This window comes from Carcharhinus amblyrhynchos, chromosome 27 (genome assembly GCF_965287045.1).
Source record: "Carcharhinus amblyrhynchos chromosome 27, sCarAmb.v2.hapA, whole genome shotgun sequence".
In the NCBI taxonomy this organism is placed as follows: domain Eukaryota; kingdom Metazoa; phylum Chordata; class Chondrichthyes; order Carcharhiniformes; family Carcharhinidae; genus Carcharhinus; species Carcharhinus amblyrhynchos.
Window position 1 is genome coordinate 28,447,326 of NC_137350.1, and position 20,606 is coordinate 28,467,931.

The following is a 20,606-nucleotide window of genomic DNA, read 5'->3' on the forward strand; positions in this document are numbered from 1 at the left end:
ACTGAATGCTAGAAAATATCCGTTCACTTGGTCTGAAATCAGAAAACTGAATGTGTAATCATATTTTATCACCTTGAGTAAGTCAGCTAAAACTGATAGCTAATGAAATTAAGAGCTATACAAATTTTATTTAAAGAGACTCCACAATACATGCCTCCATAGGATTAAGTAGGAATAGCCTGGGTGTGGCAAGAAACCAGTTTAAGCCCCTTGAGAATTTAATTAATGACACTCCCCTGACGCTGACTGGGTTTTCAACCTGGCAGAGGGTGGTACCTGTCACTTCAGGAGGCCGTCTGTGAAATGGCCAAAGACTCCATTCGATGGTGCTCTTCCAAAAGTTGCCCACGATTGTGGCATTGCCTGTTACCTTGTATGGGGTTTTGCTCACATGTTCAACAGCTCCAAACCTTCTGGCTGTCTGTGTTCTGTGGCTGGCAGTTTAGGAATGTAAGCATCTTCACACTTTTCTACTCGCTTCAGCAGCATCCACTTCTAAAAGTGGAGTTGCCAACCTTTGACCACTGAGCGACATCCAACTGGCCCACTGAGCCCACCCGATATCCTTATTTGGACTTGGTACTCGAAGTTGGACACTTGTTTGACCATCTCCTCCAAAATTCACCCTTCGGACCTTTGAGCCGGCATTTGTGGGTTCCCGACCCTCATTTCAATCTGAAGGTGGGATAGTGATCTGGAGGCGCAAGCCCTGTCCATAATCTGTAAAACATACAGTACCATGTGTGAGTGAATATTTATTTAAATATTTCAATATTTAATATTTATCTCTAGTTGCCTGATAGGTTCTCTCTCTCATTGCTCTTTTTTTGGTGCAGGCATTGGCAGTGTTAAGTAATGTTACTGTGTAACAGCTATAGCATTCTGTACTGCACAGTTACCTATCCTCCAGAATTCATACGCGCATAAACAAAATAGTTGAATTACAGGAATCATAGAATCCCTACAGTAAAGAAAGAGGCAGTTTGGCTCTTTGAGCCTGTACCGACAACAATCCCAACCAGGTCTGATCCCTGTAACCCCATGTATTTAACCTCCTATTGGCCTGACACTAAGGGCAATTTATCATGGCCAGTGCACCTAACCAACACATCTTTGGACTGTGGGAGGAAACCAGAGCACCCGGAAGAAACCCATGCAGACACAGAGAATGTGCAGACTCCGCACGAACAGTGACCCAAGCGGCAATTGGACCCAAGCCCTTGGTGCTGTGAGGCAGTAGTGCTAACCACCATGCCGCTCCATAGAAACTGAAGCCATGAGTTGTCAGCTACTGAGCACTCATTGAATAAGATAATGCAAATAATAAAGACCATTCAAAATAATTCATGTTCTAGTTTAGAGAGACTTTAACAATAAACAGAATACTGTATGTGCTGAGCACTTGCGGAAGGTGGAGAGCTTTTTTTCTGCCCCTTGGAAAATCAATCACAGTTCCAGAAATAAATTAGTACTCAATATTTACAACCAATTCTAATTTAAGTCACAATAAACTTCTGCCTCCCATACAGATCATAAAGAAGCTGATCGAGAGGAAGCAAGCACAGATTCGGAAGGTTTACCCTGGTCTTACCTGTTTCAAGGAAGGAGTTCGGCAGATACCCATAGAGAGTATACCTGGAATTCGTAAGTGTTCCATTTCAGAAGAGTGAATACAGAATGCATTGAAAAGCTGAAGGTACATTGACCATGGGAATGTATTAGATACTGTAAATATCATTATGCCAGAAGTGTATGGTAAACAATACAGGGATGTATGTGGTCTGTTCAAATGTAGACTTGTTCTCTGAGCAAGATTTAAATAAGTTGTAGATAATATGCAAATGGTAAATTAATGGAGTGACCTGTTAATAGAATCAGTGGGAATGGACAGTCAACAATTTGGAAATGTGATTAAGAACCTGACAAAACATTTGGCAGAAGGGTAGGAGAGGTAATGTGAAGTCAGAATATTTTCCAAAATCAGTTTCCCTAGCTCTGCCAGTCTCTAATATCCAGGTTAATTGAAATTTTCAGAACTAAAATAGTTTTTTTTTTCGACAAGTGTATTGAGGGTTTTACAGGACAAAAGCAGGTGGATGAAGTTGTGGTATAGGCACAGGCATGGTACTGAACAGGCTCTTGGTACTGAGTGGCCTATTCGTGTCCCATTTTTCTGTAAATGAGATTTCTTGCACACTGGATTCTTAGGATTACGTGAGTAATATGAGGACTATGTAAGAGATAATATGAAAAATGTTTCTCAGTAATCCAACTGTGCAGCTCATAAATAGAAATATTTTATATATGTTACATCCCAACTGAGTTCCTGTGGAAAGCAGTTAGAGAACTTGCACAGTACATGGTGTGTCCATAATGTCGGCCCAGGCTCAGTTGGCAGCACTCTTTCCTCTGAGTCAGAAGGTTGTGGATTGAACTATCACTCCACAGAGTTGATTAGACAAATCTAGGCTGGCACTCCAGTGTTGTACTGAGGGAGTGCTGTACTATCAGAGGTGCCCTCTTTCAGTTAAACTGAAGCCCCCGTCTGCTCTCTAAGGTGAATGCAGATGGCTCTTCTGCACAATATTGACATGAGATTAAGAGAGTTATCTTCACTGTCCTGACTAATATTCACCTCTCAATGAACATCACATAAAATAGATTATCTGGTCATTGTCACATTGCTTTTTGTGGGAATTTGCTGTGTGTAAATAAGCTTCCGAAACTCTTGCATCGCAGCAGTGGCTACGTTTTGAAACTGCTTCACTAGCTGAATGATGCTTTGAGACATTCTGAGGTTGTGAATGGCACTATGTAAATGCATGTATCAGAGTCATAGAGTCATGCAATCATACAGTGCAGAAAACAATCTTCAGCCTACTGAGTCTGCACTGATAATATCTACCACTGAAGAACAATGTCTACCACTTGTCCCATATCCTTGAATAACGTGATATTTCAAGTGCTCATACAAATGTTTGTAAGGTTTCCAGCCTTGACTACCTTCCCAAGCAGTGCATTCAAATTCCAAGATCTTCTGAGTGAAAAAGGTTTTTCTCAAATCTCCTCTGAATCCCCTGTCCCTTACTGTAAAAATATGCCCCCTTGTGATTGACCCTTCAACCAAGGGGAACAGCTGCTCCCTACTCTCGCTGTCTCCATAGCCCTCATTATCTTATACAACTTAGCCCCCCCCGCACCTCCTTAGCTGCCTTGTGTCTTTCTCAGTCGTGAAAACAGGAATAATTTCTTGAGTGCATGTTCCCAAATATAGTAAGAAGTCTGTCAACACCAGGTTTAAGTCCAACCGATTTATTTGATAGTAAACTCACAAGCTTTCAAGGTTAAACTCTTCACTTGACGAATCTTTTTCTTGAATCTTCTGGGTGGTGATACCACTACTGCTATATGTATGCATATCTTTGTTTCATCTGTACTACTCCAGCATCCTTTTGAACAAACTTCCATCCCAACATTTTTCTAAATAGTTAAAGGCTTTATAGTTTGCATCAGTGTTTTTCAAGACAAAGGATTTCATAAATGTCAAGCATCCTAATGGCAAAAGTTTATTAGTGTCGCAAGTAGGCTCACGTTAATACTGTGATGAAGTTATTGTGAAAATCTCCCAGTCATCACACTGGTACACTGAAGGAGAATTTAGCATGGCCAGTGCATCTAAACAGCGTGTCTTGCGGACTGTGGGAGGAAACCAGAGCACCTGGAGGAAACCCACGCAGATACGGGGAGAATGTGCAAAATCCGCACAGACAGTGACCCAATCCAGGTCCCTATCAGTGCTATCCACTGTGCCGTGCTTTGATATTTGATCCAAGTATTCACTATCTGTCGAGCTAATAATCTAATAATCAATTAAGTGAGACACCAATTATAGTTCTATTTGCTCAGCAGTTAGAGAAAGGTACCAGTGAGGAACTGATACCAGCTCAAAACCGAGGAGCCAAGCTTGTTCTTCCCCCAAATCAGTGAAATTACTTGTACAATTTTGCTGTAAGTAGTTCAATAAAAATAATTCTTTTTGAGCCACTGAATTGAATGTGTAAACACCAAAAGAAATTCTCTGAAGCAAGACTACTAGCCCGCCTCCCCACTCCCAGTCTATCTGCTTTATCTTGGACATTTGTGTCAAAACTTTCTTCAGAGGCTACTCCTATTTGTGTAGTCTAAAGCTGGAGAGTTGCCAGGTTCTCAATGCTTAGAGTGGGACATCTATGCCTTTTAGCAGGTTCCATTTATTTTGTGACTTCTGAAGGCCACCAATATTTACTGATGGCAAAATCTTGTTCCATGCTGGTGTAATTAATAAAGTTAGAAATTTATGAAAATATGGGATGGCGCAGTTGCTAGCACTGCTGCCTCAGCGTCAGGGACCTGAGTTCAATTCCGGTCTGAGGTGATTGCTTGTGTGGAGTTTACATGTTCTCCTTGTGTCTGCGTGGATTTCTTCCGGGTGCTCTGGTTTCCTCCCACTGACCAAATAGGTGCAGGTTAGGTGGATTGGCCTTGGTACATGCTCAGGATTGTGGGAATAGGACAGGAGAGAGGGCTTGAATAAGATACTCTGTGTCGATGGGCTGATTTGGCCTCCTTCTGCATTGTAGGGATTCTATAGTTCTGAAATCTCCACTGGCAAAAGAAAAAATAGACTCAAGAAAAAGTGAACCAGTAAAGAGCATTTAATTCACCAGCAGGCCATGTTTATCATACTAATGTGGGTTTACCTGGATGGGTATGGTTTGAGACATTCTAATGGATGTTGTTTGAACAGGCTATTACACTGCATTGAATGAATCATGTTTTTTACCACTTTGTTGAATTATCCCAGTTTGTTTCAAAGCTAGTCGTCAGGAGGAGTATTATGACATGAAATAACATTCTTTTTGAGTTATGACTGTCCCACAGCATCTAGCTCCTTACCCTTCCACCTTTTCTGCCCATGGACATTGTGGAGATCAGCCAGCTTTTACATTTTGATCTCACTGGCTGACAGTGGAGTTAGTGCCCAATCGATCAGTACATATTCATATAACATTGCCTCCAGTTGACTTATGAACTGGAGTTTATTGCAATGCTGCCGGATTTTTAGGTATTATAATTTGCAATGGAACAAACCAAGATGATTTTTTTATTTTTTTCTGTTGACTCAAATCTTAGGATGCTTATCTTTAATGTCTAAGGACTACTCACAGGTCAAAGAGCAGAAGCAGCATATGATAAACAGAACTAAGTAATGCCCCAGCCAACAGCTCAGATCAAAGCTTGGCAGTCCTGCTACCTGCAATCCTGAATGGTGGCGGACAATTAAATAGTATATGGGAGAAGAAGGCTCCGTAAATATCTTTATTCTCAATGATGGGGGAGCCCAGAACATCGGTGCTAAAGATGAGGCTGAAACTTTTGCAACTGTTTTCAGTCAGAAGTGCCGAGTCAATGATCCAGTAGACCTTCTGAAGCCTCCAGCAACACAGACGTCAGTCTTCATCCAATTCATATGATATTAAGAAATGGCTGAAGGCACTGGATACTGAAAAAGCCAGGGGTCCTATCAACATCCTGGCAATGGCAGTGAGCTCTCCTAGCCAAGCTGTTCCAGTGCAGCTTTAACACTGCATCTACTCAGCAATATGGAAAATTGCTTAGGTCTATCCTGTCCATAAAAAGGATGGCATGGTGGCATAGTGGTTAGCACTGCTACCTCACAGCGCCAGGGACCTGGATTCAATTCCAGCTTCGGGTCATGGTCTGTGTGGAGTTTGCACATTCTCCCTGTGTCTGCGTGAGTTTCCTCCAGGTACTATGGTTTCCTCCCACAGTCCAAAGATTTGCAAGTTAGGTGGATTGGCCACGCTAAATTGACCTTTAGAGTCAGGGGGCTAAGCAAGGTAGATACATGGGGCTATACGAATAGGACCTTGGTGGGATTGTTGTTGGTGCAGACTTGATGGGCCGAATGGCCTCCTGTGCTGCAGGGATATATGACGTTCAATCCAACCAATTACTGCCCCATCAACTGCCTCTCTATCGATCAGCAAAGAGATGGAAGATGTCATTGAAAATGGTATCAATCAGCACATACAGAGCAATAATCTGCTTACTAATATTTGCTTTGGGTTCTGCAGGGCCACTCTGCTCCTGTTTTCATTACAAGCTTGGTACAAACATAGACAGAAGAGCTGAACCCGAAGGAAGATGGGCGGAATGCTGGCACAGTGGTTAGCACTGTTGCCTCTCAGCGCCAGGACCTGGGTTCGACTCTTGGCTTAGGTCACTGTCTGTGTGGAGTTTGTATGTTCTCCCTGTGTCTGTGTGGGTTTCCAGCAGGTGCTCTGGTTTGGTCCTACAGTCTGAAAGGCGTGCTAGTTATGTGCATTTACCAAACAGGCACCTGGGAGAATTTCATAGTAATTTCATTGCAGCGTAATGTAACCATCTCCCTATGACATTACCATGACCGGAACTCTCACTATCAACATCGTCAGAATTACCATCGACTAGAAACTGGACTGGGCCAGCCATATAAATACTGTGGCTACAAAAGTGGGTCAGAAGCTGGGAAATTAAGGTGAGTAAATCACCTGACTCCCAAAGCCAATGCACCTTCCACAAGGCACATTGAGGCATGTGATGGAATATTCTTGATGAGTGCGGTTCTATTACTGTCAAGAAGCTCAACACCATCCAGGACAACTTGATTGGCATCCATCCATCACCTTAAACATTCAATTCTCCATCACCAACCAGTGCACAGTGGCTACAGTGTGTACTGTCTACAAAATGCACTGCAGCAACTCACTGGGGCTCCTTTGAGAGCAAACTCCCATGACTTCTACCACCTAGAAGGTCAAGGGCAGTGGACATATGGTAATACCATCCCTTCCAAGCCGCATACCGTCTGACTTGGAACTATATAACCATTCCTTCACTGTCACTGGATCAAAATCCTGGAACTCCCTCCCTAACAGCACTATGGGTGTACCTGTACCATATGGACTGCAGTAGTTCAAGAATGCCGCTCACAACCACCTACTCATGGATAATTTGGGATGGGCAACAAAGCTGGCCTTGCCAGTGTTGCCCACAACCCGCTATAGAATATGTAGAAAAAAAGACACTCTGAATAAAGATTTTGGGTAATTTGATGTCTGACAATGTGTTCTTTACTGTGCTCTGATGCTGAGAATAGTGTTTGTTGTTTCCTTTTAAACCAAATTGTAAAATCCACATTTTCTCCCCAACAGAGGAAACTGGATGGAAACCTAGCGGAAAAGAGAGAGGGTAAGAACATTTTGTCAAAGGCTTTTTGTATGAATGTAAACTGAGACTGGATGATGAAGTTAGGATAAAAGATCGAATGCAAAGTATTCTAAAATGTGTTTTAAAAAGACATCTGTTCTCCAGGTGTGGACAGTTCTGAAAAAGATACATTTATTGCCCTACTCTAGTCCTGAGAAAGCAATGGTAGGTGCCTTCTCCCTGAAATACTGCAATCCTAATGCTGCGACTGTGCTCTGAATGGTGTTTGGTCAGGAATTCCAGGATATTGATTCAGCGGCAAGAAAAGAACGGAGATAAATGTCCCAAGTCAGCATACCGCGTGACTTGACGCAATATTGTTGCACTGCCTGTTCTGCTTGATGGTATTCACAGGAGGGAGATGGTGCATTATTTCTTGTTGACTGTGTGAACTATAGCCGTAGTACGTGGTATTAAGTGAGGTGGCGAGAGCATCAATCTGTCCTGTAGTGCTGTCTTTCGGTGTCGTGGCTACACCATCTGGATGAGTAATGGGGTTTACATCACTTGAACCTCGTGGATGCTGGAAAAACTCTGTAGGTGCCACCAAAGTGAGCTGCTGCTGCATAGTTGTACCCTGCTCCTGTAGCCATTATGTTTAAACTAGTTCAGCTTGTAGTTAAAGTTTTTAAGTTTATTTATTTATTAACGTCAAGTAGGCTTACATTAACACTGCAATGAAGTTGCTGTGAAAATCCTGTACTCGCCACACTCCGGCGCCTGTTCGGGTACACCGAGAGAGAATTTAGCATGGCCAGTGTACCTTGTCAGCACGTCTTTCGGACTGTGGGAGGAAACTGGAGCACCCAGAGGAAACCCATGCAGACATGGGGAAAAGGTGCAAATTCCACATAGGCAGTGACCCAAGCTGGGAATCGAACCTGAGTTTGTGGAGTTATGAGGCAGCAGTGCTAACCACTGTGCCACCCAATGAAGAAGACCAATTTTAATAATGGTGGTGGTGGTCGTCAGGGCACATAGTAGAACTAGTTAAATGTGGTTGTTACCTAGTATTTACATGATTCACATGATACCTGCCAGCACAAATGAGTATGTTCTGCAGGCCCTGTTATAAGCTGGTATTGGCTATTTCACTTATCACAAGTGTTGTGAATGAGATGAGTACCAGTATACAGCCCCACTCCTGATGGAAGGAAGGATACTGAAAAGTATTGGATTTATCTGGTACACATTTTTGTAGAAGAATACTAGCCAATTTAAATGAATTCTTTAAAAAGTTGATAAATTCTTGATGGCTTCAAAGAACCTGGTTAGGAAGTTGCTACATTTATAGCTATAGATTGATGTAGCAATTCCAAAAAACTAATCTACTTTCTGTACACTCAGCTTCAGTTGCTTTGCAGCGCAGTCAAGTTTAATTTCCAGTGATGTCATAGGGATTAGTACTTAAACAAAAAACATTAGCCAATAATCTCCGGGTTCAGCAGTGTTGCATTTTGGGGGGATTATGCGCTGGGAAATTCCTCCAGGAGATTCGTACATGAATGGTTACTTGGCACTTGTCTCGAGGCATTAAATTCCTCTGGGCAATTGCGCTGGGTTGGGAACTGTGCAACAGAAGCGATTTAAATTGGTAACTTTCGGTTGTTCTGCCAGTTTTACCTTGATGGATACTCTGAAAGAATTAGAAGGGAAAAAAGTCCCTTCTAAAGCAGACCAAACTTTGCGGGAGAACCCCCACCCCTGCGTGCTTTGGACCCTGGGCTGTAGTCCAACTCGTCTCCCAGTCCAAACTCTTCTCCAGCGCCAATACCCTCTCCATTTCCAACGCTCTGTCCGGTCAGACCTGACTCTTCTGTCTGACCCACATCCCACACATGCTGTGGCTCCCCCTCTTTGGTCTGATCCCCTTCCCCCACACCCTCCACCCCACCTGCTCCAGGAGCCCCCTCACCCCCACCCACTGCCATACAAAGGTGGGGAGTGACTTACCCCGTTATGCCCTAGGCCCCAGTTACTGCACCAATGCTACTGGAGACACTGCATAGCTCCTGTTTCCCAGCCGGAGTGTGCAAGGTTGGCTAATTGTGGGAATCAAAATGAAAGTAAATTTGTCAAGAGTGACAATCCAATGGCAATTGCCACTCTGGAAGTTGCATCTAATGTTGTAAGCAAATTATTAAACATTTCCTCTTTTAAACACAGTTTCAAACAGTTTTTGTACATAAACATTTAATGGTTACATCCCTAAACACAATCCTGATTGATATTTGAGTACAAGAACCATACAATTTATTGCTATTTCTTTGCTTCCTCTGTGAAACAAAGTTTTATTTTTTGCCACCCTAATTAGATGATCCATGTCTTACTGCTGTGATGTTCCAGCGAATCTGCATTAATATTGGGAGATATTGATTTCTCCCTTGGTGAATCATCCTGCAACTTGAAGTTTTTAAAAAAAAATGTATGCTAAGAATGTTTAATATTGAAACACAGCTCATTTTTCATTCTTGGTACAGTTACACTTGAGACTAACAGCTTCTCATGCCTGAATTGTGATCCTGCCAGACAACCAATTGAATATTTTTCCAACTGTAATTTGTAAAATCGCATTAGTCTGCAATCCAATGCATGTTAATAAGGAGCATAATCAATTTCTACTTTGTTTTCCAGAAAAGAGCTGAAGGATCCAGATCAACTACACAACTCTCTGAAAAATCTACTGGCCCAAATAAAGGTTGTGAGAAGAGAGTGCATGGGATGTAATTAAAGGATGATTTGCAATAATCCTTATTAATGTGGGGTGGCACAGTAGCTAGCACTGCTGTCTCACAGCGCCAGCGACCTGGGTTCAATTCCAGCTTCAGGTGACTGTGTGGAGTTTGGACATTCTCCCCGTACCTGCATGGGTTTGCTCCCACAGTTCAAAAGATGTGCTGGTTAGGTGCCTTGGCCATGCTAAATTCTCTCTGTGTACCCAAACAAGTGCCAGAGTGTGGCGATTAGGGGATTTTCACAGTAACTTCAGTACAGTGTTAATGCAAGCCTACTTGTGACACTGATGTCACTAGTCATAGCCATTATCAATTACAAATCAGTCTTTTTTAAATTAAGCAGTGAGTAACATTCATGCCCCATAAGTGCCAGGCAATAACTGTCTCCTATAGGAGGGAATGCATGACATCGCTGTCATTATCATTCCTGAATCCTCACCCCTATCAACAACCTGCAAACGGTGAGAGGGAGGAGAAAACCTGAACTGGATTAAAGGTAAAGTCGCCATTGTCCCAGATGAGCATAATCTGCTCTTCCCTTTCAGGGAGGAGAATTGACTGGTGGTGATTTAACCTGAGGATCACCACACTGAGAAGGTGTGCTTTCATGAACAATTTCAGCTGGTACGGCAGTTGAATCTGTGCTGTTGGCGTCACTGTCCATCACCAACTGAACTAAATCAACCCCTAGTCACCCACTAACTCCCCAAAGGCTATCCATCATCTGCAAGGTTTGAGTCAGGAGTGTGATGGAATGCTGTCTACTTGCTGGATGCATGTGGCTCCAATAATACTCAAAGCTCAACGCCATCCAGGACAAAGCAGCCCACTTGATTGGTACCACATTCACCACTTTAAAAACTTTCTCTCTTCACCACGAGCACACAATGGCAGCCATGCTGTACAAGATACACTGCAGCTACTCTACTCCTTCCATCTTCCAAATCTGCGACCTCTACTGTCTTGAAGGATAAGGGCAACAGATGCCAACCACCACTTACAAGTTCTCCTCCAAGACACACACCATCCTGACTTGAAAATATATCACTTTCCCGTGTCAGAATCCTGAAACTTCCTTCCTAACAGCACTGTAGGTGTACCTACATCACATAGACTGCAGAGGTTCAAGGATGTAAGTCCACACCACCTTCTCAAGTGTAATAATCAGTGCAAGAATATTTTTTTTAAATATACTTTGACGTCCCAACTTTAAAGTTCCTTCTCCCCTCTTGTTTGGATTTTTGCACAATGCACATTCTGCCTGAAATAATGAGCAACATTCTGGGTTTCCACCAATCTGGATTTGCATCTAGTATGTGAAAGTGGTTGCAAGCTGGACTGTACATCAGTGAGACCCAGCGTAACTTTGATCTTCTTTACTACGAGTGAGCAAATAACCAGAGTCTTCTGGCCGACTACCCATGATGATAACGTTAAACTGGTGTAGGGAATTGCAGAACCAGATCCACATTTCACTGTTCCTATGTTTCAGTCCTATTTATTTTACAGACTTCCCTCCAAAATAACTAAAATTCCATTTTCCGACATTCCCAATCTCTCTCAAACCACTTTTTCTTTAACAGAGCCATCCTAGTGCTTGGCCTTTCATGGAACCAGTGAAGAAGTCAGAGGCTCCAGATTACTATGAAATTATTCGGTTTCCAATTGGTATGTTTTAGTAATTGCACAAGTTTTTCATTTTAACTCTTTCACCTTTCTGTTATAAAGGGGATATATAAAGTGATTAAATAATTGATTCCACATACAGTGCAATTTCATTTTAATTAGATATTTGCATTTGATCAGATTACTTTTTGGCAGTGTTTGAACATTAATCCAGTTTGTCTCTGTAATTATGATTGTGATGACTTGTAGCGGGTTCTATTTGACCCAACATTAATCAGCTGGACCACGCTGTCTTTTGTTAAACTTATTAATATGAGCCAACTGAAGAGAGTTTCAAAAGCAATAGCCATATTGCAAGCTAGCTTATTTTACACTTTTGTTCCGATCAGCAATAATTCATTTGAATTTGAGCCAATTTATATTCTGCTGGGATGCTTATCTCTTGATGAACCACATTCATTGGCTTTGTTTTTGTAAAGAGGATGATATTTAGACTTCATTTACATTATTTCTTCAGGTCAGCCGTAAGATCTATAACTGCGCTACAATGGTTTCCTTCTAATTTATAGCGTTTAATCAAAATGGGTGGCACAGTGATTAACACTGCTGCCTCACAGCACCAGGGACCCGGGTTCAACTTCGGCTTGGGTTACTGTCTGTGCAGAGTCTGCATGTTCTCCCTGTGTCTGCATGGGTTTCCTCTGGGTGCTCTGGTTTCCTCCCGCAGTCTGAAAGGCATACTGGTTAGGTGCGTTGGCCATGCTAAATTCTCCGTGTGCCTGAACAGGTGGCGGAGTGTGGCGACTAGGGGATTAACTTCATTGCAATGTCAGTGTAAGCCTACTTGTGACACTAATAAATAAACTTGGTAAAATCTTTGTCAGTTAAGGAAGGTGGGGTAAATTTTCTTCTACTTGCCTCCTTTCATTCTTCCTATATGATGTACCATTTCCTGTTCGATGGACGGAGTTGAGTTATTTCAAGGTCTTTGTCAGTGTCACACTAATAAGTTAGAATAAAGGGGTTAGCTGCATTGTCCGTGCTAAATTCTCCCTCTGTACCCGAATGGAGAATTTAGCATGGTGACTAGGGGATTTTCACAGTATCTTCATTGCAGTGTTAATTAATGGAAGCCTATTTGTGACACAAATAAACTTTAAACAAAATGCGGCAATTAGACTGACAGTGCCTAAGAATTTAAATTTGACCACTCTCCTTTTGATTTTTGAATTCAGAAGATTTTAATTTATGTATTTTATAGAAAGTTTTCATTGTAGAAAAAGCCAACTTGTGCAAGCTGCAACCTTGCTAAGTATTTACCAGTTTTAGATTTTCTTATTCTCTATGGTTTATTTTCTTTTGTAATTTCTATCTGAGTGATGGTGGCTAATTTGTTGCTTGTTTTTACCTCAGATTTGAAGAGTATGAGTGACAGGCTAAAGAATCGTTATTACGTTTCCAAGAAATTATTTATTGCTGATGTCCAACGTATCATCACAAATTGCCGTGAATATAATCCTCCGGAGAGCGAGTACTGCAAATGTGCCAACATGCTGGAGAAGTTTTTCTACTTCAAGATTAAGGAAATGGGGCTTTTGGACAAGTGAAGCCACTTTCAACGAGAAAGAACTGAAAGCTTGGGGCATTGAGATCTGACAGACCAAGGACACAGCAAAATAAACTACTCCGAAAGTGCAACTCGGTCTGATCAGTGCGTTTTGGAAAGTGGCATTATTGAAATCTGTTTGGATGCCCTTTATGATATCCTGTAATTGCATGGGCTGGTTAATGGTATCCATAATGATTCATTACCTTACAAACATTCAGTCTGTTCCAGTGTTTAACTGTTGAAGTATCCATCTCACTGCATGTAGTTTCTGCTGTCAAAAATGTACACAAGTAACCAAGACATTGGGTGCTCCGTTAGGATATCTAATGGTCTGTAATATTCACACGTGCAAAGATGATGCCCATCACAGACGTAATCACTAAGCATTCATGTTGCTTATTGAAATCGATGACGGAACCTACACAAAGTAGATCATTTCAGCAGAATGCGTACTACTGTGAGCTTCTCACTTCTCACTCTGTGGAGTCTGTGACTTCAGTGTTGCCTGTCAGTAAACTATAAATAGGGCATGTTGTGATAATGCCTGACTACCTACAAATTTTGTAATTTTTTTTAAAAACTGAGTTGCATTTTGTATGTTTCCTGTAATGTCTTGCTGATGTAAATAAATTCAACAGTACTTCACTCAATGATGATACAGTCTTTATTTCTTGCTCTTTGTAAAAGAGTTGCTGTGTATGTCACCATATAAAATCATTAAATATCATTTTGGAATATTCCAGATACCCAAATGCAAATTTTTTTATTGTGTTAGTGTGTTTGTGTCAGATATATGCTGGATTAGATTTTGTCACCGAGCATTCTGCGAAAAAAATTGCTTCTATATTCATTACACAGTTCAACACACTGGAAATTTTCAGTATCACTTGCAAATATTTATGAAGCCTTTGTATTAACTTTTAACTGTGCTGAAAAGAGGAACAGGGAGCTTTGCTCCAAACAGTGCATTTATATTGGCTAACTTGGATTCAGTTTTGTTATGACTTCTTTCTGTATTGCATGGACCTTTTTGATTACATTTTCTGTTTGCAACAACCAGGGTGGCATGTGATTGGGTTATTTCCAGGAGAGCCCAGCACAATAGACAGCTGCAACCCTAAATTGCAAACTGTGTGTTGCTGGTTTTTATTTGGAGATGTCTTTAATTCTTGAACCTTGCAGTTCTCTGCAGTCCATGAAGCATTGACAAAAGCCCATTGTTTGGAGAATAAAAAGTCAAATTGTGTGGCTGTAACTAAGTAAAAAGAGAATAATGAAGGTTATTAGGAATCAAACAATGAGGCATATTTACCTTTAGGCTAATATACTTGTCTAATTCAAATTAATCTAACAATGAAACCTGTGTCTAGTCTGAACCAAACTAATCTGCAGTACTGTCATGGAATAGTCATTTTGGGTTGTCTTGCAATTGGCTGTATTCATCTCTTAAAACCTGCACCAAAGTTTTGTTTTTAAAAATTCACATTACTGGAGTGGCACGGTGGCACAGTGATTAGCACTGCTGCCTTACTGCACCAGGGACCTGGGTTCAATTCTGGCCTTGGGTGAATATATGGAGTTTGCATCTTCTCCCCATGTCTGTGTGGGTTTCATCTGGATGCTCCAGTTTCCTCCCACACTCCGAAGACGTGCAGGTTAGGTTGATTGGCCATTGCCCATTAGTGTCAGGATAAATACATGGGATTACGGGGATAGAGCTTGGCTGGGATTGTTCTTGGTGCAGACTCGATGGGCTGAATGGCCTCCTGCCTTGTAGGGATTCTGTGGCAATCACGCTCGTGCGAATGACATATATAGCCTCGGTAAGGTTTCCTGCTTGTGATTATTGTACCTGCTGGAAACGTACACATGCGGAAGCTACTAAAGGTGACTGGGCTGAGCTAAGATGCCATCACGTTTATTGGATAGCTAACACCCATTCACTGAGTTTGTACATGGTGAATTTAGTTACGTCGGGCAGCATGGTCAGTGCAGGCTTGGAGGGCCAAAGGATCTGTTCCTGTGCTGTAGTTTTCTTCGTTCTTTGGATGGCCAGCTTGGTGATTAAATAGATAGTTGCTGCTAGCTATGGCACAAAGCTGCTTGGGTTGATATTGTGCTGCAAGGCCCTTTTGTTTCATGCATTAGTTGTTTTATCCTGAACGCTATGAAACTCATGGCTATTCTATCTATAAAGTAACCTTGGCTTAAATATTTTCCTTAATGTTATTGAATAACTCAGATTATGGTCTTGCAAACCTCGTATTAAATTGCAATGGGGAAAAGTTGCATAGTGCAAAAGAGTAACTTAATCGAATAACAAGGGGAGTTCTCTAATATTCATGAGATCTGGGGAAGAATGGGAGATGAAGCTGTGGATGGTTACTAACTCCTTCGCTCCCTCCCTCCTTCCCCGCCCCCCTTCAACTTGCAAAGCAAACAGCAGTCACCCTACTAAACAGTCTGGAATCCATATTTCCGGTTAATAGCAGTTCAAAGCCTTTCGATCCCAAAGGCTCTTTAAGACCTTTTATTTTATTAGTGTTTTACAGCATGACAGTGCAGCTCCCTAACATACATTTCCAGCAACACCATTTGCACACAAACCATTTTCAACCCAGGAGCACAGAACGAACCCCGGTCCATTTATTTTTACATTCAGCACAAGCGCAGTTTCAGCAACAAACATTTGACGTTTGTTGGTTGTCACGGAGCTCCTCTGTGGGCCCTTGACAGCATTTCAGAGAAACGTTCAGTTTCAGTTTCTATTCCAGTTGCATGATAGCAGAATGAAACTGATGCATAAGCTTTTTCTCAGACCCGAGAATTTCCTCCACTGCTTCTGAGGAGGACAAGAAGGGAGGGAGCTTCTGGGTGAGTTGTGTTAGATTTGCAAAGCGGTGTCGGGGTCCCCAGTTGCAACTTACTTTTCCCTGCCGGTACTGTTCGTGATATACTCCCGATCTTAAAAGTATCTGAATAATCTCTATTTTTTTCTTAGCTGACATTCCTCGCCTTTAAGTGAAGCGATGCAATTCTCTGGAGTTGTACCAGCAGTGAGTGGGCATTCTTCTGAGTTAAGTGGGTGCCTCCAGCAGACTTTGATAGCAAAAGATTGAGTGAATCAAAGCAGAAACCGACTGTTTTGCACCTCCACGTCTCAGCCATATATCCAATAGCCAGAATCTGTATATAGAAATCAGGAACATGACATTGGCTGGCTATTTCTCGAACGCAATAGGTGTGGTAGATTGAGTGTTGCTATCACTGCGTTGGTTTGTAATGAGATTATTTTCCCCAGGCTGGCGATCCAGCCGACTTGTAAGACCCACTGTACCAATATGGTCTCATTTCCCCAATGAGCCATCACTGTGGGTCTCAACGAGTTACTTCCATCCGTTGCAATGGTATCACAGTAGCGAGCTGTGGATAAGGAACAGATGTTTCAGATTTAATCCAGGGTTGCTGGGTGGCATTTGATGTACCCAGTGTTTTTCATATCCTAGTTCATAGCACAGACTGGTTTCAGGAAACCATGCATTGTTACCTGAAAGGAATGGAATTCCAGTTCCAAAATGATCAGAGGGAAGAGGGTCCGATAGGTAGGTGAAATGAAACCTTGCCAGTGTTATGCTTTGATGCAGAATTTTTTTTATTCATTTGTGAGACATGGATGTCGCTGGCTGGCCAGCATTTATTGCCTGTCCCTAGTCACCCTTGAACTGAGTGGCTTGCTAGGCCATTTTAGAGGTCAGTTGAGAGCCAATCACATTGCTGTCCCTGGAGTCACATATTAGCCAGACCAGGTCAGGACAGCAGATTTCCTTTCCGAAAGGACATCAGTGAATCAGATGGGTTTTCCCAACAATGGTTTCATGGTCATGAGCAGATTCTTAATTATAGATTTATTTACTAAATTAAAATTCTACCACCTGCTGTGGTGGGATTCGAACCCAGGTCCCCAGAACATTAGCTGAGTTTCTGGATTAATATGAGATGCAGTTGTGCTCCATACCAATGCCACATGTTCCTGTTTGCATTCATGTAATAGTGCTTCATCCATGATCTTGTATAAATTAAGTCTTCATAGTCCCAAATGACCACACTCTCCTTTGAGGGGGAGAGTTGCAGATGGTGCTTTAACTTGAGGATCACCACACCACAGGCAAGGAACCTTCATGAATAACCTCAGCCTGTACGGAATTGAACCCACGCTTGTTGGCGTTACGCTGCATTCACAAACCAACTAGCCAGCCAACCGAGCTAAAAGGCAGGTGACCGGTCTGTGTGATAGACAGTGGAGTCAGGCGTGGAGTAGACCATTTTAATCTACTTCCTGACTACACTGATTTCAGGAGCATAAGATTTAAATTTTCTTGTCCAATTTGCCAAACAAGACCTCAGTATTCCCCTGAAGGAATGTAGGGCTTGCCATGCAGTCAAGATTTCTACTGAGCACTGCTGTGACATCCCCAGGAAAACATTTACAATTAGCAGAACAGGTAGCTGAATGCTTGCAGTAGAAGAGGATTTGTACCCTTAGATAGTGCGTGATAACAGGTCGTATCTTTAACAAAGCCAAGCTTTTTGATATCTGAAGGCTAAATATTGCTTGGTTCACTTTTCAGTTATCCAGTCAATGCTCCTGTGCCAGATGTGCAGTTAATCATTTGTCGAGGTAAGTCTCACTAGGCACAAACGTGCCAAAGTTCTTTTAGCATTATTATGATACATTGTGGATATTTTCACATTGGTAGTTCAACTTTCTTTTGGTCCCTCATTTTCAAGGACAGACTGTGTAAGGACAGACTGCACAATGATCCCAAACAGGGAAATTCCATTCAGTTTATCTAGGATGATGATCAGAAAATGTTGGAAATGCTCAGCAGATCAGGCTGTGGAAAGAGGAACAGAGTAATCAGAGAAATAATGAACTCGTTCTCTCTCCCCAGATGCTGTCTGAACTGCTGAGTATTTCCAGCATTTTCTGTTTTTATTTCCGATTTCCAGCATCTGCAGCGTTCTGCATTTTAACCTAGCTAGCGCAGGTCTGTCTTACCAGGAAATAAACATTATATGTAATTACATTGGCGTTCTTCATGGAACAGGTAATGCGACAAGCTATAGAATACAAGCTTGGGTTACAGTACTGGATACATTCTGTTCTTTGTTTATCATTGAATTGAATCCCTACAGTGCAGATTAGGCCATTTGGATCATCAAGTCTGCACCGACTCTTTGACAGAGCATCTTAACCAGAACTTCTCCTCCTTCCGTATCCCTGTAACATCTCACATTTCCATAATCCATCTAAACGACACATCTTGGGACACAAAGGGGCAATTTAGCATGGCCAATCCAGCTAACCTGCTCATCTTTGGAGTGTGGGAGAAAACCCATGCAGACATGGAGAGAACATGCAAACTCCACACAGTCACCCAAGGCCGGAATTGAACCCAGGTCCCTGGCACTGTGAAGCAGCTGTGCTAACCACTGTGCCACACTTATAATATGTACATTAATTTTTGACCTTTTTGTCAGCGACCCGTGAAATAACAATCAGTGATGATTGGTGGCATTCTACATTTGAGTTGTGTGATCTGAATTACAATAATATTGAGTTTAATTTTACTGCATTTCATGGGGAATATCATAGAATAAAATCATTGAGTTGATAAAATTGATAATGACTGCTCCACCCTGGATATTGAAGCCAATAAATAATGCAAGAAGCAGTCATTCTCACTTTCACCTTAGGTACAGCTACAACTTCCTTTAAAAACACAAAACAACAATTGGGTTGATTTCCTTTCGACCCGCTCACCACTAGGCTATCAAAATTGAAGCCCAACTTTCATTTTCCTGTTGCTTTCAAGTGGCAGGATGGAGGTGGCACAGTGGTTAGCACAGCTGTCTCTCAGTGCCAGGGACCTAGGTTCGATTCCTGGCTTGGGTCACTGTCTGTGCAGAGTTTGAACATTCTCCTCTGTCTGTATTGGGTTCTAACAGGTGCTCTGGTTTCTTTCCACAGCCCAAAGACATGTTGGTTAGGTGGATTAGCCATGTTAAATACCACGTCACTGTACCTGAACATGTGTCAGAGCGTGGTGACTAGAGGGTTTTCACAATAACATCATTGCAGCGCTAATGTAAGTCCACTTGTGACACTAATAAATAAACTTTTAAATCTACTGCAATAATAAAGGAACATGGACATTTGGATGATGCCAACCACTAGTGTCAAGTTCCACTCCAAATCTCTCACACACCATCCTGACTTGGCAATCTATCTCCGCTCCTCCACTATCCCTGGGTCAAAAATCCTGGAGTTCCCTTCCTAACAATCCTGTGCCTCCGCAACTGGGACTGCAGCTGGTCCAATAAGGCAGCTCTCATCTTCTGAAGGGCAATTAGGGTTGGGCAATAAGTGCTGGCCTAATTAACAACACTCATATTCTCTGAAAGAATTTTTAAAAGCACAGTTGAAAAACAAACTAATTCCCATGGCACAAGTTTGAGGGACACCATTGGAGATTTGCAGTTATATTTTGATTTTGATTTGATTTAATTTATTATTGTCACCTGTATTAGTATACAGTGAAAAGTATTATTTCTTGTGCGCTATACAGCCAAAGCATACCATTCATAGAGAAGGAAAGAATAGGATGGAAAATGTAGTACATAAGAACATAAGAAATAGGAGCAGGAGTAGGCCATCTAGCCCCTCGAGCCTGCACCGCCATTCAATAAGATCATGGCTGATCTGTTGTGGCTCAGTTCCACATACCCGCCCTCTCCCCATAACCCTTAATCCCCTTGCCTATCAAAAACCTATCAACCCGCGTCTTAAAAATATTGAGTGAGGCAGCCTCCACCACTTCAACGGGCAGAGAATTCCAGAGATTCACCACCCTTTGAGTGAAGAAGTTCCTCCTCAACTCCGTTCTAAACCGCCCCCCCTTTATCCTGAGGCTGTGCCCCCTAGTCCTACTGTCCTTTCTGAGCGGGAAGAGCCTCTCCACCTCTATCCTATCCATCCCATTCAACATCTTATACGTCTCAATGAGATCTCCCCTCATTCTTCTAAACTCTAACGAGTACAAGCCTAATTTGTTCAGCCTCTCCTCATAGTTCAACCCCCTCAACTCCGGTAGTGTTACAGTCATAGCTAAGATGTGGAGAAAGGTCAAATTAGTGCAGTGTACATCCATTCAAATGTCTCATGGCAACAGGGAAGAAGCTGTTCTTGAGTCGGCTACTACGTAACCACAGACTTTTGTATCTTTTTCCTGACAGAAGAAGGTGGAAGAGAATATGTCCGGGTG

The 20,606-nt window shown here is 42.1% G+C and overlaps 2 protein-coding genes across 3 annotated transcripts in view; both read left to right on the top strand.

Annotated features, from left to right (window-relative positions):
* kat2a (K(lysine) acetyltransferase 2A) overlaps positions 1-13,929 on the top strand; it is a 42,929-nt gene extending 29,000 nt beyond the window's left edge. Inside the window, exons 14-18 of one of the 2 annotated variants that reach the window (XM_080213356.1) lie at positions 1,530-1,644; positions 7,257-7,293; positions 9,946-10,009; positions 11,630-11,714; positions 13,086-13,929. In XM_080213356.1, the coding sequence (XP_080069482.1) occupies positions 1,530-1,644; positions 7,257-7,293; positions 9,946-10,009; positions 11,630-11,714; positions 13,086-13,279 (495 nt within the window). In that variant the 3' untranslated portion in view covers positions 13,280-13,929. Of the gene's footprint in view, positions 1-1,529; positions 1,697-7,256; positions 7,294-9,945; positions 10,010-11,629; positions 11,715-13,085 lie in introns of those variants that run through there. The other variant, XR_013889543.1, reaches the window with a different exon arrangement.
* A 2,114-nt stretch (positions 13,930-16,043) lies between these two features.
* The window catches only part of dhx58 (DEXH (Asp-Glu-X-His) box polypeptide 58), a 42,028-nt gene continuing 37,465 nt past the window's right edge, over positions 16,044-20,606 (top strand). The window contains exon 1 of the mRNA XM_080213404.1: positions 16,044-16,155. The gene's annotated coding sequence lies outside the window, so the exon portion shown is untranslated. The remainder of the gene's footprint in view (positions 16,156-20,606) is intronic.